This window comes from Mustela putorius, unplaced genomic scaffold (assembly GCF_011764305.1).
Source record: "Mustela putorius furo isolate JIRA1106 unplaced genomic scaffold, ASM1176430v1.1 tig00000832_pilon_pilon_pilon, whole genome shotgun sequence".
Taxonomy (NCBI): domain Eukaryota; kingdom Metazoa; phylum Chordata; class Mammalia; order Carnivora; family Mustelidae; genus Mustela; species Mustela putorius.
Window position 1 is genome coordinate 6,798,564 of NW_025421491.1, and position 18,213 is coordinate 6,816,776.

Consider the following 18,213-nt stretch of genomic DNA (forward strand, 5'->3'; position numbering starts at 1 on the left):
TAGGTGTTGTCTTGCGTTTCTGCCAAGTAACCTTACGTTACCTCACATGGCTTTAAGCTGAAAGTAAAATTAAAATGCGGTGGTTACTTAAGTGGCTCTGTTTCCCATCTACTGACGTTTTACATTGCAAATTTCTGTTAAAAGGAGAAATGTTTTTGAAAAGTTAGGAATAATTCTCTTTAGGAAGACTTTGAGAGAGTACGCATTTTAATTGGCAGCAAATTTCTATCACACTCAAGATTTTACCCTAGGACCCAAAGATTTCGGTTTTAAGAGTGTCCACATTAACAGTCTTGCATCAGACCCTGCATATGATTTATTAAGCATTTCTTTAAGGCTGCATTCGGGAAAAAAGGGTTTGAATAAAACTGTCAGGCCCTTGGATGATGGCTGCATATTATCTCCTGTGTGACCACCTTGACTGGTGATGGTTTTCTTCTGGCTCTGTGCCAAAGAGGGGGCTGCTTGTAGCAACCCAGGGCTTTGTTGCTTTGTTTCTAAAAACCCTTATTTGATGCAGGTGAAGATCCTTGTGGGTTTTCTTTTTTCTTTCTTTCTTTTTTTTTTTTTTTTTTTTTTTTTTTAAGTTGACTGAGCTAGGAATGTTACTTAAAACAGAATTCTTTGCAGGTGGGCTTCAGTAAAAAGAGAAAAGCTTCTTGTTCAATTTGCATCTTCCAGCTAATTGCTGTGATCTTGTACACAGCTGGTATAGGTTTGAGAAAGAATTTCTGCCCGAGAAACGTGTTTCTGTGAATTAAGTATTAATTTATGAAGAGGCTCTTATAATGTCATATATAACAGATGTATACATACAGCCAATTTTATAATTTTTAGTGTAATAATTGGCCCTAATTATTGAGGAATCTAAGTTTGAACTATTAAGCATTTTCCACTGCCAGAAAATGGAGTGTGTTAATGATCATGATTCTCTCTAGTTAATTTTTCAGTTACTGTTAGATCTCATCTGGTGAAAAATCCAAAAGGAACTAAAACATAGATCTTCTAGTATTAACTACCCTTGTTAAAAGGAAGAGATCACAAGGCAATTAAAAATGTTTTACAGGGACACCTGGGTGGCTCAGTCGGTTAAGTGTCTCCCTTCCACTCAGGTCATGATCCCAGGGTCCTGGGATCGAGTTCCACATTGGGCTCTCTGCTTGGCCGGGAGTCTGCTTCTCCCTCTGCCCCTCATCCTGCTTGTGCTGTCTCTCTCTCTCTGTCAAACAAATAAATAAAATCTTAAAAAAAAAAATTTTTTTTTTTAAGTTTTCCAATAGGGGCACCTGGTTGGCCCAGTCAGTTAAGCATCCAACTCTCTCTCTCTCTTTTTTCTTCTTAAATTTTATGTATTTGAAAGAGAGAGAGCATGAACAGGGGGTGGGGAAAGGGAGAAGCAGACTCCCCACTGAGGTGGGAGCCCAATATAGGACTTGATCTCAGGACCTTGGGATCATGACCTGAACAGAAGGCAGATGCTTAACCAACTGAACCACCCAGGCAACCCATGTCCAACTCTTGATCACAGGGTCATGAGTTCAAGCCCCACACTGGGGTCCCACGATGGGTGTGGAGCCTACTTAGGAAAAAAAAAAATGTTTTTCAGTAATATGATAGGGCCAGAATCAATGCATTTGAGATGTGAGAAAGATGACCACCATTTGAGTAGTGGGCTTGTACAAACAGACACAAAGGAACTGTAAAGTCAGGGAAAGGGGAGGATGACAGAATGCAGAATGGAAGAAATAAAAAGAAATTAAGGTAGGAACGAAAGAAAACACTTCCTCGATGTGTTTGTCAGCTGGGATGACTAGTTGTCTCAGCTTGCCAGGGAATTTCCTGGTTTCAGCGCAAGAAGTCTCACATCCTGGAAACCCCTCTGTCCCAGGCAAACTGGGATGGTTGGCCATCCTGTTGTCAAGGCAAGGGCAAGGCTTAATTTACTGCTTTGTCCCCAAAACGAGTTCAGTGCCTAGCATGTGTTGTATAGGCAAACTTACTGATAAAAGAAATGTCACTTGCTGCCATTGATTATTATGGTGGTTTCATTGGAGTTGCCGCGCTACAGCTAGGGGTTGGAAGCGTGAGATCTCGAAGACTCTTTAAAGAAGGTGAAAGAGAAGCAACCCCCCGCCCCCCACACCATCTTTAGGAATGTCTTCCAGTATGAAACTGAAGGATCGCGAGTTGGTAATGGGATAATCAGAGTAAGGGGAGCCACGGTATTTCATTGCCACAGAGTCCAAGGGAAAAGACTTCCAAGGAAGAAATCATGTGTGGCCAAGAAGTTGAAAAGCAGGGTGCCTGGGTGGCTCAGTGGGTTGAGCCGCTGCCTTCAGCTCAAGTCATGATCTCAGGGTCCTGGGATCGAGTCCCGCATCGGGCTCTCTGCTCAGTGGGGAGCCTGCTTCCTCCTCTCTCTCTCTCTCTCTGCCTGCCTCTCTGCCTACTTGTGATCTCTCTCGGTCAAATAAATAAATAAAATCTTTAAAAAAAAAAAAAAAAGAAGTTGAAAAGCAGCAGGTACTGAAGAAAAAGCCTATTTGGTTTCTCCAGAGGCCAAATGTGACCTTTGAGAAAGCAATCTGAGTTGATGGGTAGAACGTAAGCCAGATGGCAGGGGGCTTAAGAGGCAGGTGAGAAGGTGGTGTGAGTGAGTGTTGAAATCACCAGTTGATAAAAGGGGGATAGGCAGACGATGGCCCCCGCCTGCTTTGTCAATAAAATTTTATTGTAAAAACAGCTACACCCATTTTGCCTGTTGTCTGAGGCTGCTTTTTTATTATAACAGTGGGGCAGAATAGTCACAGCAGAGATCTTGCTTACAACACGTAAAATATTTACTATCTGGCCCCTAACGGAAGAAATTTGCTGACCCCCTGCTCTGGAGGATGAAAGAGAGGAGGAATCCTTTGTCTCTTGTTTGCATTTTTCAAGTAGAAGAGATCAAAGGCTATTTGTGGACATCTTACAGAGTTGGAGAAGGAAAAGCATGCGAGTTGTCTGTTGCTGGGTAGCAGGTCACTCCACATGCAATGGTTTCAAATGACAGCCATGTAGTATCTCAGTTTCTGTGGGTCACAAATTTGGGCGTGTCTATCCAGGTGGTTCTGACTCCAGGTTTCAGTCCTGCCACCAAGGGCTATGGTCCTGAAGGCTTGATGTGGCTGTAGGATGTTTCCAAGCTGACTCACATTTCTGTTGACAGGAGGCTGTGGTTCCTCATGTCGTTCTGTGGGCCTCTCCAGCCTTTGTGTCTGCACAGCACAGCAGCTGACCTCTCCAAAAACAGTGGATCCCAGAGAGCAAGGAAGAAACCCTGGTGCCTTTCATGACCTTTCCTTGGAAGTCACATATCATTTTGGCCCTATTTTGTTTGTTGTGCAGATAGACCTTGTATGCATTATGGGATAGCACTGACAGGAGCTTAAACACCCGGAGGCCGGGGTCCTTGGAGGCCTTCTTGGAGTCTGGCTGCCTCAGGGAGGGAAACTGGCACTTAAATGTGCCTTGAAGGGAAGTTATGGAATGAAGGGCATTTCACAAAACTGTAGTGAACAGGTCAGGGAGAATCTTGAGGTCAGAGACATTTTCAGTTACCAAGGGGGGAATTCATTCAATAAAATAATTACCAACTGTGGTGGGGGACCATTAGTCTTTCTGTTCACTAAGAGATAAGTTACCAAGATGCTAAGACTGGAAATCTTTGGGACAAGGAATGAATTTGAACAGAATGAAGTAATCATGGAGAATTCAGTAGTGATTTTATTACTAGACTATAAATTCCTTGAAGACAAGGGTTCATATTTTACATTGAAATAAATAAATTTTATATATTAAAAATATTTTTATATCCTCTATAGAATCTCATATAGGACCTTATCTATAGATATCTGATGATTATTTGACTTTCTTTCAGAGTTATTGTCCCACTGCTTATTTCAATAAAATTGACAAAATTTGTATTCTGATTTTTTAGAATCAAGGCATTGAATTTCCTCCTGTTCCCTCAAAAAAGCTGTGACACTTGTTTGTGGAGCATTCTGCCTAGGCTGGTTTTTTCATCTATTAGAAAATGAGATGCCCAGGTTCTGGCTTGGAAATTGTAGGAGGTGGCAAGGGGCCCAGACTGGGGAGTCAAGGGGTCCCGACTATTTTTGTTGATTCCTGCTGACGACCTAATACTGTGGTTTCAGCTACTCTGTTACATCTGGAGATGGAGAGGCAGAATGTTGTTCAGTATACCTTTATAATATACTTAATAAGTAGAATTGGATCTGTGACAGGTCTCAGCTTTTTTTTGTTGTTTTTGTTTTTTTTTAACGACATAAATCTGCTGTGGTTGGACAAAATATATACGAAGCTGACTAGAATGGACAGATGTTTGATCTATTTTTACATTTCTGTGGGAAGAAATGTCAAGAAGCTATTTCTTAACTGAAATCTCAGTGCAATTTTAGTGTTTTGTTTTTTATTCCCTCCTGTGAACAATTTTTAGAAATGATACACTTTATTATAGAATCATCTAGTTCTCGATGGTATGAATGGCTTCTGGTGGAAGTGTACTCTTCTTGACATGGCTATCACCCATTTCCTCAGCGGCTGGCTTTAACAAAGGAGGAATTACTTTGCTTAATGTGTCTTTTGATTCCCTGCTTTCCAATAACGCTTTTACTCCTGTGGATTTATTCTTTTATCTCTTGTTGATTTTTTAAAATCTTTTGACACATCAGAACCCATTAAGTAAAATTTGAAAAACACTTCTAGAAAGGTAGTATCTATTCACAGAAGGGTTTGGAAATACAGAAAGGCAACCTTTTCAGTTCTGTCGGTGAAATGGTATACTGCCTGTGACAGTACTAGCTAGGACCTGTTAGGAGCTTAGCACACAGCGGATGGACTCTGGGAAAGAGACCTTGCCGCATCCTCACAGTGTGCATGGGGAGGTGAGACGCCAGCACCCTTACCCTGTTCTTAAGAGCTGAGAGAGTGATGGGGTGCCTGGGTGGCTCAGTTGGCTAAGCAACTACCTTCTATTCAGGTCATGATCCTGGGATCAAGCCCCAAGTCAAGCTCCCTGCTCAGCGGGGAGTCTGCTTCTCCCTCTCCCACGGCCCCTCCCCCCTGCTCCTGCTCTCATGCTTCCTGTCTCTCAAATAAATAAAGTCTTATATATATATATATATATATAAAAAAAAGCTGAGAATGATAACCAGGGAATATTCTGAGGAAAACCAGTGGAATGGCCAACATGCTACCATATTTGTGCATGGTAAATTCTACAGTAATTTTAGTGTTTAGAAAATAATGATGTCAGTTGCTGGCTAAGAAGGTACGCTAACTCCATGCCCTCAGCTCTGGGAGGCACCGTGCAACCTTCCTCTTAGACTTGGTCATCCAGCAGGGAGTTGGCATTGTTCTTTGCGTGAGTCAGTTGGAGGCTATTATGAGAATATGGTTTCCTCCAGAGTGATTATTTTTATTTCAGAAAAACACCTTATTTTATTTTCAGAACCTTTCAGTAGGCACTGTAGAATCTGTTACGGGGGATTGCATAAACTTTTCAATGAATAAATTCTTCTCAGTATTGTTAATGCCTGTATTTCGACATTTTAAAAAAGCACAGTACTATAGGTGGTTGGAGATGTATTAGCCTACGTGACACTCAACGGAACGTGGACGGCAGAGCTAATTCCTACTTGCGGGAATTTCTGGAAGTGAAAATGAACTATTTTTGGTATTGCTGCATGCCATGTTCCTCTTTACAACCCTTCCCCAACCTCTTCCCCAGAGCTGTGCATTTGTGTAACTAACCTGAACTTATTTTTTTTTTTTTTTTAGGTGCCCACTGATGGCAATGCCGGTCTGCTGGCAGAACCTCAGGTTGCCGTGTTCTGCGGCAAACTGAACATGCACATGAACGTGCAAAATGGAAAGTGGGAGTCCGATCCTTCAGGGACCAAAACCTGCATTGGCACCAAGGAGGATATCCTGCAGTACTGCCAGGAAGTAAGTCCCTTCCGAGAGCTGGGCATTCATGTGGGGTCACATGCGTATATATTTTTTTTAATTTCACTTCTGAAGTATTGATCTTTTATCTCTTAGAGTGAAAATCTTGGTTCCTTTTTAAAATATTTTTTCCCAGTTTTTTATTGTTGTACAGATAGACACAAAATCGGTCATCGTAACCAGTGTACAGTTTGGTGATACTAAATACACCTACAATGTGCTACCATCCATCGCCAGAACTCTCGTGCTCACCTCTTTTTTTTTTAAATGATTTTTAAAAATTTTATTATTTTTAAAATTTAAATTCAGTTAATTAACATATAGTGTATTATTAATTTCAGGGGTAGAGTTCAGTGATTCATCAGTCTTATACGACACCACACCCGGTGCTCATAACATCACCTGCCCCTCTTAATGCCCATCAGCCAGTCACCCCCTCCCTGACCCTATCCCCTCCGGCATCCCCTACGATTAAGAGTCTCTTACGATTTGTCTCTCTCTCACCGATTTTGTCTCATTCATATGCGGAATTTAAGAAACAAAACCGAGGATCATAGGGGAAGGGAGGAAAATCTTGGTTCCTCATGATTCACTATGCTATCCTTATGTTTACTTGCTTTACCATATATAACACATATTTTTTTAAAAAAATTATGACGTCGTGATAGAACCATCCATAAACCGAGTAAAGTTTAAGATCTCTTGGCACTTCATTAATCTTTGCATATATCCCACTATCATTTCACGGCCAAGATAATGTATTGAAAAGTTGCTAGAATTAGTTTTCCTTATTTATATTACCACTTTGATCCATTTTCTTTGCTTATATTCAATCTTAGTCTTTTGCTCCTTGTTAATTTTGTTTTTTGAAAATGTAAGACATTGACATGGTTAAAACTTGGAAACTCTATAAAAAGGTGCACTTAGAAATCTTGCTCGCCACCTGTCCTCCATTGATCAGCATTTTCATTGTTCCTGATTTATCCTTCTAACAAAAGAGAAGGTATGGTTGGTTCTCCTTTTTCTTATAAAAAGGTGCTGACAGGAAGCACCTTTCTGTACTTTGCTTTTTTAACTTTTATATTCTAGAAATCACACCCTCACCATTCATAAAGATCTTCATCCTTTTTGTAATTTTGCTGGCTTCCTTGCTATATTGTATAGGATATTCCTTCCTTATTAATTTAAGTTTAAAATAACTGGAGTCCAAGACATCTTATCCCACGCTTCCAGACAATTGCCTATTCTAGGATATGTGGCTCTTTGTGTTTTAAGAGCATTTAAAGGAATGAGTCTTATGCCTCTTGGCAAACTTCTTATTCTTCATATAAACAACAGATAAACTGGCAACATTGTTGTAATCTTTTATGTACTAGAAAATTTCCTTTTTAAGGTATGTATTTTTTTTACATATATACACAGTTTATTTTGTTTTTTTTTTTTTTTTGGTGACACTTTGAAGACGGACAGTCTCTAAGTATTAACTCTTGTGTTTTGAGAAGCAAAAAAGCATCCATATCATTACAATATATTCCATATCAAGGAATTTTTATCTTGAAGGAGCATGAACTACAATGTGAGAAGGTAATTCTTCATATTTAAGTAAAAATCACTAATATTTAAGTCCATTATATTTCTTATTAAAAGCATTTATTCAATAGGGATTGAAAGTGAAGTGCTTGGGTGGTTCAGTCAGTTAAGCGTCTTACTCTTGATTTCAGCTCAGGTCATGATCCTCAAAGTCATGGGATCAAGTCCTACCACTAGGCTCCATGCTTGGTGGGGTGTCTGCTTGAGGATTCTTTCTCTCTCCCTCTTATTCTGTCCCTCACCCCTGAAAATAATGAATAAATCTTAAAAAAAAAAAAATAGGAATTGATAAGAAATTACCTTTTGTCCAGATAGGACTTTTTTTTTTTAAAGATTTTATTTATTTATTTGACAGAGAGAGAGGAGGAAACAGACTCCCTGCTGAGCAGAGAGCCTGATGCCAGGCTCCATCCCAGGACCCTGAGATCATGACCTGAGCTAAAGGCAGAGGCTTAACTTGCTGAGCCCCAGACAGGACATTTCTAAAATATACATTTTGGAAATAATATTCACATTCTGTGCAAGAGTTCCTCTGGGACAGTTTTGTAGTAAGTTATGAGTTTGATAAATTGGAACTCTGTGTACATGCTTACAGGGTTTTTTGTACCACTGCACTTTTCTGAACATGCATACGGATTAATCATTCTGAATATTAAATATATATATTTTTTAAAGGATAGGACTAAATTCAGTTAATGATACTGACCACATCATCCTTTACTGTTGAATGGCTAATTTGATGCATGTATCTTAGTTTGCATCTTTTTTTTCCTCCCTTAGTGCCACTTATATGAGTAATCAGATGCTTTTACATTTGTATGATGACCATATAAAAATTACTTTTCACGATCCTGAGAACAACCCTTATTCCCACGCCACTTAGAAATCCCACTCATGTCTGGGTAGCTTCACTTCCTGTTTTAGTTTGTTGTTTGTTCTAGGGCTGAGCCACAGGGTGGTTTTTCTGGGTCCTAGACTTTGCCACATTGTTGGTAGCCATGGGACAGGAGAGTAAGCTTCTTGGTTGTTTCTCCTTTGTCTTGGCAATGCTGGTATGTCGTGCCTGCCTGTCTCAGCTCACCACCCACCAGGATTATGTGCACAGGCTAGAGTCTTCAGATGGTTTAGACAAACATCACACCACAGAAGTAAGAAAGGGCCTGGACATCAGACTGATGGCTCACAGTCTGAGCCATTTTAATGAATTTGTTTTTTTCCATAACAGCAGGAAGTCATTGAAAGTGTTTTTTACTTTTTTAAAGAAGGGGAAGGACTGTAGATTTGCATTTCAAAAAGTCCTCCTCCTGCTTTATCACGCTGACCCTATAGCTAGCTTCTGTGTTCTCTGTAGGACCCTCTGTGCTGTTCTATAAGGTAGCCACAAGCCAGGTGTGGCTTTTGAGCATTTGCAGTGTGGCTAGTCCAAACTAATGTGTGCTGAAAGTATAAGATAAACACTGTATTTTAAAAGTTCATATGAAAAACTAATATAAAATAGCACATTAGTAATTTCATATTTCATATTGAAATATATTGTATATACTGATTTAAACTTCATGAAAATTCATGTTATTAAATTGTAAATTCTATGTTGTTAGTATGAACTTCGCCTGTTTTTACTGTTTAATGTGGCTACCATAGAATTTATAATTACATAGGTGATAACATTTCCATTCTATTTCTGTTGGACTGTGCTGCCCTCCCCCTGTACCCCATACCGCTAGCGACTCTGGGCTGTAAGGGTCTTAGATGCCATCATCTGGCAAGTGGGATAGGGAAGCAGACGTGAGGAATCCCCCCAAGACCTTCCACCAGAACTTTACTGGTGATTGGGAATCAGGGAGGAAGGCTTGCTTGGGGCCTTTAAATACCTCTTTCATTAAAGTATTTTAGTGTAAGGGGATAATATGAATGAACACCTTTCGAGAGCCCAGTGGTTCTCTCCCTCCCTCAAACATTATATCTCTGGGTGCCTAAGAGGCAATGATGAGTGGAACACAGAACCTGTCCCTGAAAGGGGATCTAGAGAGAGGAACAGGCTTGTACAATACTTTCAGCAATAACAAACCCAACAATGTGGATGATGCTAATGCCAGCTTTTATTGAACATTAACAATTAACAAGGTAGCTACGCTACCTTGCTAAGTGCTTGCTCTCCTTTTACCCTTATGGTACCTCTGGGGAAAAATCTGGGAAGGAATCTTGGCAAATTGCAACATTTAAGGGGAACAAGTGTGAAAGAATGCCATGAGCAGAGGAGGGCAAGTGGCCGAGGCCCAGGACCAGAGGCAGCAGCTATCACGTGCTAAAGGCCAAGCCGGGTTAATTTCTACATGAGGTGATGAGTGCAAGTGTGATCTAGACCGAAAGGTTGAAGCATAGTTTTTGACAATGCAAAAACTTGACTCTTGCCAAATGAACACACATCAAAGGTTTTATTCAGTTCCTTAATTAATGAAGTGACCTGGAAGATTTTAAATGGGTCAGATGTGGACTGAGGGATTTAAATACCTTTCCCAACAAGGTTCACATACAGGGCTAGGAAGAGGACCCATCCGGTCTGCATTGCATGGGGCAGGACACATTGCACTGCTATCAGATTTCCACATTATCTACCCTTACCTAGCCGTCAGATAGCTCAGTCAGTAGCAAGTCAGTCAGAAGAACACACTCTGGAATCAGATCTTTTCCTCCAGGGCTCTGGAAGAGGACACCTGGGAGTTACTGCTGGGGACACCCAGTAATCCCCATTTCTAAGTCACAGGCATTGTGACTTAGATTTTGATTTGGCATATAAAAGGCCACTGTTGATCTTTAAGATAGCAATTTCAGTGGAAGAGCTGGGGACAAGTCAGCTTGCAGTAGATTACAGGAAGAATGACATGAATGGATGGTGAAGACATCTGTGCATTCTCTGAGGAAAGATCCAGACGCAGAGAGCTTGAAGGCAATTCAAGGAAAAGGGACAGGATTTGTTTTCTGTTGTGTCTTTGTTGTTTTGGTTTTGTTTTTGTTTTCCTAGGGCAATGAACTTAAGCTAAAGGAAGCCTGAGCTAACCCATGGGGAGTGTAGAAGTCCAGTCATAAGAAAAGTAGGCTCTAGTATCTGTAAGAACTAGGTAGGAATGAGATCCAGGGAATAAGGCTGAGTCTTGGAAAGAAGAAAAGGGGAAAATTATAAGGGTGAGTTAATTAGGCAGTTTCTGTTGCTAAGTGACAGAAACCCACTAAACATTTTACCCATGGAGAATATTTTCTGCCACAGATGGGAAGCATCTTGGGATGTGGTTAGCTTACAGAATTTTTTAAAATATCCTCAAAAACTGGATCCTTAGATCCTGGTGCTGAGACTCCATGCTGCCTGGAATTTCTCTGTTGGGGTCTCTGCTGTTCTCTGCTTATCCTTTCTCCGGTGTGTTCACCTTGTTTTCTCCTGCAAAGACGGAAGCCTGGGAAGATGGCACCCAGTAGCTCTGGGAGTGTGTTGTCTTAGCTTGGCATCCCAACTTGGTTCTGCCATTGTGCATTATAATTCCAAGGTGGGGTTTCTGGTTGGCCCTGCTTTTTTGGTCACGTACCTACCTTCGGATGAATTACCATATCCATAAGGACTAAGTACTGGGACTGGTCCACCATGACCCTGAGGTTGTGTGGCCCGTTTACAGCCCAGCCAGAGCCACAGGGTGTGGGGAGAGGGGCTTTTGCTAGGAAGGAGACAAGAGTGAGCGGCATGGGGCTGAAATAGAATAATGACCATAGCCCAACACAGTAGGCTTAGAAACACACAGTGCATTAGAAAAGTTATAGGTTGGAGAGAGGGTAGCTGAGGGAATTTGTAGTGTGTCCTGACTTTAACTAGCTTTTGAGAAACTGGGGTGGGGTGGAGAGATGGTTGCTCAGAACTTTGAAACCCTCTTTGGCATTTTTTATTGAATGGTGCATCCTGAACTCTCTGGAAGATTCCTTATGGATATTTTAAGGTCTTCCTGCCACTTTCTACTTTGTAAGTATTCTAATATTTTTCTTTTATGAATAGAAATAGTTTTCTTTTGTAGGATTGAATTTTTCTGTTTTGTTGAAATTTTTTTTCCTTTATTCCTTTTTTGACTCCCTGTTTTTGTTTTAGATGGTATTGAATGATTTTCTAATAAGAAAGCCAAGGAAAATAATAATTACAGTTTTTCTTTTCTTTTCTTTCTTTTTTTAAAAGATTTTATCTATTTATTTGACAGACAGAGATCACAAGTAGGCAGAGAGGCAGGCAGGGGGAGGGGTGGGAGGAAGCAGGCTCCCCCCACCCCCCAGCAGAGAGCCCAATGCAGGGCTCCATCCCAGGACCCTGGGATCATGACCTGAGCTGAAGGCAGAGGCTTTAACCCACTGAGCCACCCAGATGTCCCTACAGTTTCTCTGTCTCCTCTTTTCACAGGTTTTGCAAGTTGTAGTAATTCCAAATTCTTGAAAGTTGTAATACTACAATCTGTTCCATTGCCATAATACTCAACAGTGGCAGGTTGTGTCTTTAACTGGGTTCATCATTTACACCAGTCCTTCCACTAAAGAATCTCTATTCCTGTATCACTTGTTTTGATTCCTTTTTTTTTTTCTTTTTTTGGTTGACTGTCATCTTAGTTATTTCTAAATTCTTATTGAACAATGGCTTAATTAAGTATAGAGTTCAGGGTTCACAGGCATTCTTGTCCAGCATCTTGAAGATACTTATCCATTGCATCTGGCATCTGGCATCTTGCATGGTGCAAATACTTAAAAAAAAAAACAATTTTTTTAAAAGATTTTATTTATTTGTCAGAGAGAGAGCGCAAGCACATAAGCAGGCAGAGCGGCAGGCAGAGGTAGAGAGAGAAGCAGGCTCCTGGCTGAACAACGAGCCCGATGCAGGCCTCTATCCTAGACCCTGTGATCATGACCTGAGCCAAAGGCAGGGGCTCAACCTACTTAGCCACCCAGGCATCCCTGTCATGGTGCAAATACTTAGAAGTCCAATGCGCTATCCATTGCGCCACAGAGCCACCTTGGTGCAAATACTTAAAAAAAAAAAAATGCAGAAACCAGTACTGTTAGTTACCAATTACAGTGCTACTCATTTACTGATTATTTTCCTCCTAGCAGTGATGAATAATTTTTTTCTTTATGTTCTCAGTCCTTCTTGTGACCAAAACACAGATGTTTTAGAGACAGCTGGCTGAGTCAGAGTGGCAGCTGTTAGCAGGACAAAACGAAACTGGCTGAGCTCATGACCGTGACCTCATTTTGACCTTTTGCTAACCAATTTAACTCACTTGTTAAATTTGTTTTTCTAAAAGATTGCCTGTGTAGCTGCACATTGTATCTGTGGATGCTTAACTTAATATGGTGTGTCAAATATTATTATTTTGATGGTAAATTATCTAGTCCATGTCCTTCATAATCTCTCATTCCTGTCAGTTTGTGTTCCCTGTTTTTGGTGTTCTGTTATTAATACTGTCATGTTTGCCTCCTGATTTGATTGGGAAGATAGTTGGAAACTTAGGGTTTAAACTGAGTATTTGTTTAATCTGCATTTAACCCCGAATCTTGGTACCCATGAATGCCCAGTTTTCCTGAATCATTATAGTTACTCTTCTGCCTAGTTATCATTCAAATACTTGCATCTCCTTACTTTTCGTTGTGGTGGTTTTTTATTAGCACAGTCAGTCCCATTTGAGGGTTTTCCTTCATTTCTTCATCAGATGGGTATTGAGGACTGCTACGGACTGAATGTTTGTGCGTCCCCCAGTTTCGTGTATTGAAACCCTAATGTCCAACACAATGGTTTTGGGAGGTGGGGCTTTGGGGAGTTCATGAGAGCGAGATGAGGTCATGAGGGTGGGGACCCACGATGGCACCAGTGCCCCGTAGAAGACGAGACACTGGAGAGTGGTACCAGCTACCGGGCACGCACACAATGTCCGCCTGCGTCTTGGAGTGTGCTGGCCGGCAGTGTGCTGGCCGGCAGCGCCATGTGGAGAATTGCCCAGTCAAACCACGGAATAGCGAGACATTCTCAAATATGGTGTGGTAGCCAGCCAACCTCCAGGATGTCTTCCAGTGGAACTTGCCTTCCTCTGGCCTTCACACCGTGTGTGGTCTCCACCCTGTGCAGGGCTGACCTCTGTAACCCATAGGATGTTACAGAAATGGTGGCGAGGTGTACTCATGAAGACGTGGCTTCAAGCTTGCATATATTTACTATAGCAAAGCCAGCTGTCCTGTTGTAAGGACACTTAAAAAGCACCGTGACTTGGATGTGAGGGGTATCTGGTTGTATATGTGGGATGGGGTCCTTCTACTCTGCCATCTGCCCGGCACCCCTCCAGCAGCACTGCAGAGATGGGCACGCGATGGGGAGCAAACACCCCCTCCCTGTAGCCAGCACTGGCTTGTCTGGCATGAGAAGGAACCATTGGGAAGTACAGCCTGTAGCCAGATGAAGCCTTCTTGTAACCGCAGCCAGCATCTTGACTGGGCCCGTAGGCGTCAGTGTCATTCCCAGATTCCAGACCACAGAAACTGTGTGAGACAACACAGTTCATTGCTTATGATCTGAATGCTTATCATTTGAGGCTACTAACTTCTGGGCTGGTTTGTGTGCTGTAATCGATGACCATAACAGATACTCGCTCAATTATTATTTTCCTCTGTGGTCCTGTGGTAGAACACGGTTCCTTTCCCCTGTTAGATACGAGACACAGAAAGTGCCGCCATGACGGAAACAACTTGAAAATAACTGTTTGAATTATTCATCATTTAACAGCCTAAAGTGGCCACTTGCCTTAATGAACTGTTACATTACCCAAACTGTTACATTGTTCTAAGGAACAAGGAGTCTTATAAATAGAACAGAAATAGATAGAATAATATTCCCTTGAAACATGTTAGTAAAGCCTAGAAACAAAAATTATAATTTTTAGATTTTATTTTCCCTTTTCTTTTGAATGAAATGAGATATAAGAAAAATAAAACACATTGTTTTATTTAAACCAAAGGCATTGGGATAGGAGAATAAAAAATTGGAAGGGTAATAAAAATATGGTTCATTCCCAGATTTAATTCAGGCAAATTTAGCAAGTATTTATTGAATACTATTTAGAGTAGGATTTTGTGTCATGTGTTTCTGAGTGGTGGGACACCATTCTTGGCTGATAAGTAGCTTATAAATATATGATTGGATAAGTTGAGAATTCAGAGAATTGGAAAGTAGAAGTTCTTGATTATAAATCTGGGGATTTCAGGTCTAATTCTGGAAATAAGAGCTGTGGATTGTTTCTTAGCATGAGTGTTTTGTGCTCAGGGCATTTTCAGAAAAATTAGCCTGTCTCCAAGGGTGGGTTGGATTAGGAAGGGGTGTAGATTCTGATCTCAAGATGTCTGCAAAGGATCATGCTGCTTGTCCGCCTTGTATGCAAGATGATCTGATAAAAGAGCCTTTGGGGTCAGGTGCCATAAAGAGGGGACATGGGCTTCAGTAGACAGATGGACCTTTCTAGTCCAGCCTTTGCTCTCTTTCCACATGAGCAATCCAGGAAAGCTGCCTCATCAGTCTTAGACCATGTCCTTGCTGTATGATAGGAACACACAGGTGTGTGCTGTTGAAGTTAAATACTGTGAGTCAAACAGGAAATTGTGAAGTCCAGGACTATTCCCCCCCCCCCGTCCTCTTTTTAAGATTTTATTTATTTATTTGACAGAGAGAAAGATCACAAGGAGGCAGAGAGGCAGGTGGGGGTGGAGTGCTCCCTGCTGAGCAGAGAGCCTGATGTGGAGCTCGATCCCAGGACCCTGAGATCATGACCTGAGCCTAAGGGAGAGGCTTAACCCACTGAGCCATCCAGGTGCCCCCTTTACCCCCTTCTTAAGGAGAGAAATGAAAACACAGTCTCTGCCACACTCTGAATTCTTACCATTCCCAGCACCTTTGGAAGGATAGGGCCCAGAGCAGGTGCTGACTCCGCTAACTATCCGGGGAAACAGATCTCTGGAGGGAGTTTGGAACAGGTGAAGCCGGCCAGAGAGGCAGAGATTCTCAGCTGGAAAGTTGGCTTTGCTTGTAATCTTCCGTTAGATTATGGGCATACTTTCTTTTTCCAGAGTGTTTACCACAGCTAACAGTGTGTGTGTTCCCTGTTTTTTTTGTTGTTGTTTTCATTTTCTTTCTCTAAATGAGCAGTTGTTTTGTCTACAAATTAAATTAACAGGATCGCTGAACCAGACATACCAGTGTCTGAACAAAACAAAATCAGCCTGTTTGTTAAGTTGGACAAACCCATTTCCTTTTCCCACCTTCCTACTATAACCAATCATGGGAGTCCCAGATCAAGAATTACCTCTCAACCTTGGTTCCACAATACTGTGGCATTAAAACTTAAGTTAAAAAAACAAACATTATATGTGGTTCTTTTAATCTAACCAATTTTGAGGGAATACTCTATACGCAGTGAAACAGTAGAAGCCGGAATACATTCTTGGCCTTTACTATTATTTTGTTGTGTGTTCCATCCACCTTTGTAGACTTAAAATTGACCTACAAATTACAGGCACATATGCATTGTGTTCCAGTATTTGAAAGATCCAGAAATTCCTGTTAGGTGAAATAATTTGCAAATAGAGCTGTCCGGCTGCCTATGTATGAGAACAGATATATCTTACACATTAGTGGTCTGTGTACTTATAAGGATTGCTTGCACAAACCATAGGATTTAGAGCTAAATAAAAGAGGTTGCAACCAAGTTTAGATTTTTTTTTACACGTTTATCATTTAATCAAGTTAATGTTTAATTTAATATTTGTCCTTCTTATCATCTAGCACCTTCTTAAATGGATACTCAGTTATTACATATTTGCAGGATCACTGGGTGCTTTTCTATTATAATACTGTAATACTTTTTACTTTTAGGTGCATGGGCATATTGTGGACTTCATATTTCACATGTAATTAATTTATTTTCTGAAAGTGTTTTCCGGTAATTTATTTTTCTCTTTTCTTTATTGAGGTAGAGTTGATTAGTAAAGCTGTACACTTTGGATATTTTTTAAAATTGCCATAAACTGACCGAGAATGACCATCTAGGTTCTGTGTGTACCTATCTGATGACGTTTTCATATTCGTGTCCTGTTCTGTTTATTTTAGTGATTGTCCCCATCGCGCCCCCTCCCCCCTGCCACTTGTTTCTACATTCGGCAGTTCTGGAGTAAGTGTCTTCTCCATTGAAGGAGGTTCTCTGACAGTACAGGCCAACTCTGAACGGGAGTGTATGTATAGAACATCTACATATATGCAGTGTCGGAAACAGATTGGACCAAATTATTGGGAAATAGGCCGATTCCTTGCAACATTTTATGTCCCTTGCTTTTGCATGAGGTCATCACTGTGAAAACCTAGCCCGCATCTCACTTCCCACGTTGCAGTCTGGTTTCATCAGCTGCTTGTTGCCCTTCGGCACCCCACGATGTCGTAAGCAGAGACCGTTGTTTGGTTTGCATTTCCCTTTCTCAGTCAGATTCATTATTCTGTTCCCAGAATCCCTCACATTATTAATGGAATTGATGCTGAAAGCAGTTTGATACGATTTTTTTTTTTTTTTTTTTTTTTTTGTATTACAGAAGATTGTAAAGGAGAAAGTAAGTTATGTCCTTTTCATCCAGGAACAGAAATTGTATTGTCTGGGGCATACCTTTGTTTTGGTTGAGACACTGAATTGAAAACGTACGTAAAACTTGTAGTTAACTTAACGCCCCTTGCGTGCTCAGCAATGGCACTGACCTTGGTTTATTCCTGCTCCATCAGTTTGCTGTTCTGTGCAGTGGGGCGATTGCTGACTGATGGAGGATTACGTGCCTTGCTTGCTACACAGAAAACATTTGTGATGATTCCGGCACTTGGGAAACCCTCCGTTATTTTATTTTTCTTATTCTCCTCTTGGATTGTATTCTTTGAAAAGGAAATTAGTAGTAGAGGTTTCAGATGAAAATATCTCACAATGACCTCTGTACCACTTTGCTGTGGAGTTTCTTTTTTTTTTTTTTTTTTTTAAGATTTTATTTATTTATTTGACAGCCCGAGATCACAAGTAGTTAGAGAGAAAGAGAGAAGAGGAAGCAGGCTTCCTGCTGAGCAGAACCCCATCCCAGGACCCTGAGATCATGACCTGAGCCAAAGGCAGAGGCTTTAACCCACTGAGCCACCCAGGCGCCCCTGCTGTGGAGTGTCTGATTCTTTGTTCATCCATGCTAACTGCAGTCAGACATGGCAGTTCGATCTTTGTGTTTGAATTTGTTTTGTCACTTCTAAATTTAGAAATTTGACTCGGTTTCCACTGGACTGGTTTGTTGTTGCTGTTTTTGTTACTTTTAATTCTTTTTAATTCAAAAATTAAAGCACATATAGAAGTAAAAGGATACCGTAATGAATGCTCAAAGTACCTATCACTCAACTTCAGTAATTATAAGATCTAATCTTATTCCTAGATAAGTCTGGAATGCATGTGCTCTATCTTGCCTCCTTCGTGCTCTGCATTATTTTTGGCAAACCCCTGATTGCAGATGTGCTGCTGGTCCCCTTTGCTGCACTGTAAATTG

The 18,213-nt window shown here is 41.0% G+C and overlaps 1 protein-coding gene across 7 annotated transcripts in view; it reads left to right on the forward strand.

Moving 5' to 3' along the window:
* LOC101686001 (amyloid beta precursor protein) overlaps nt 1-18,213 on the forward strand; it is a 262,841-nt gene that overhangs the window by 53,638 nt on the left and 190,990 nt on the right. For all 7 annotated transcript variants that reach the window (XM_045085177.1, XM_045085178.1, XM_045085179.1 and 4 more), the window contains exon 2: nt 5,842-6,009. In XM_045085177.1, the coding sequence (XP_044941112.1) occupies nt 5,842-6,009 (168 nt within the window). The remainder of the gene's footprint in view (nt 1-5,841; nt 6,010-18,213) is intronic.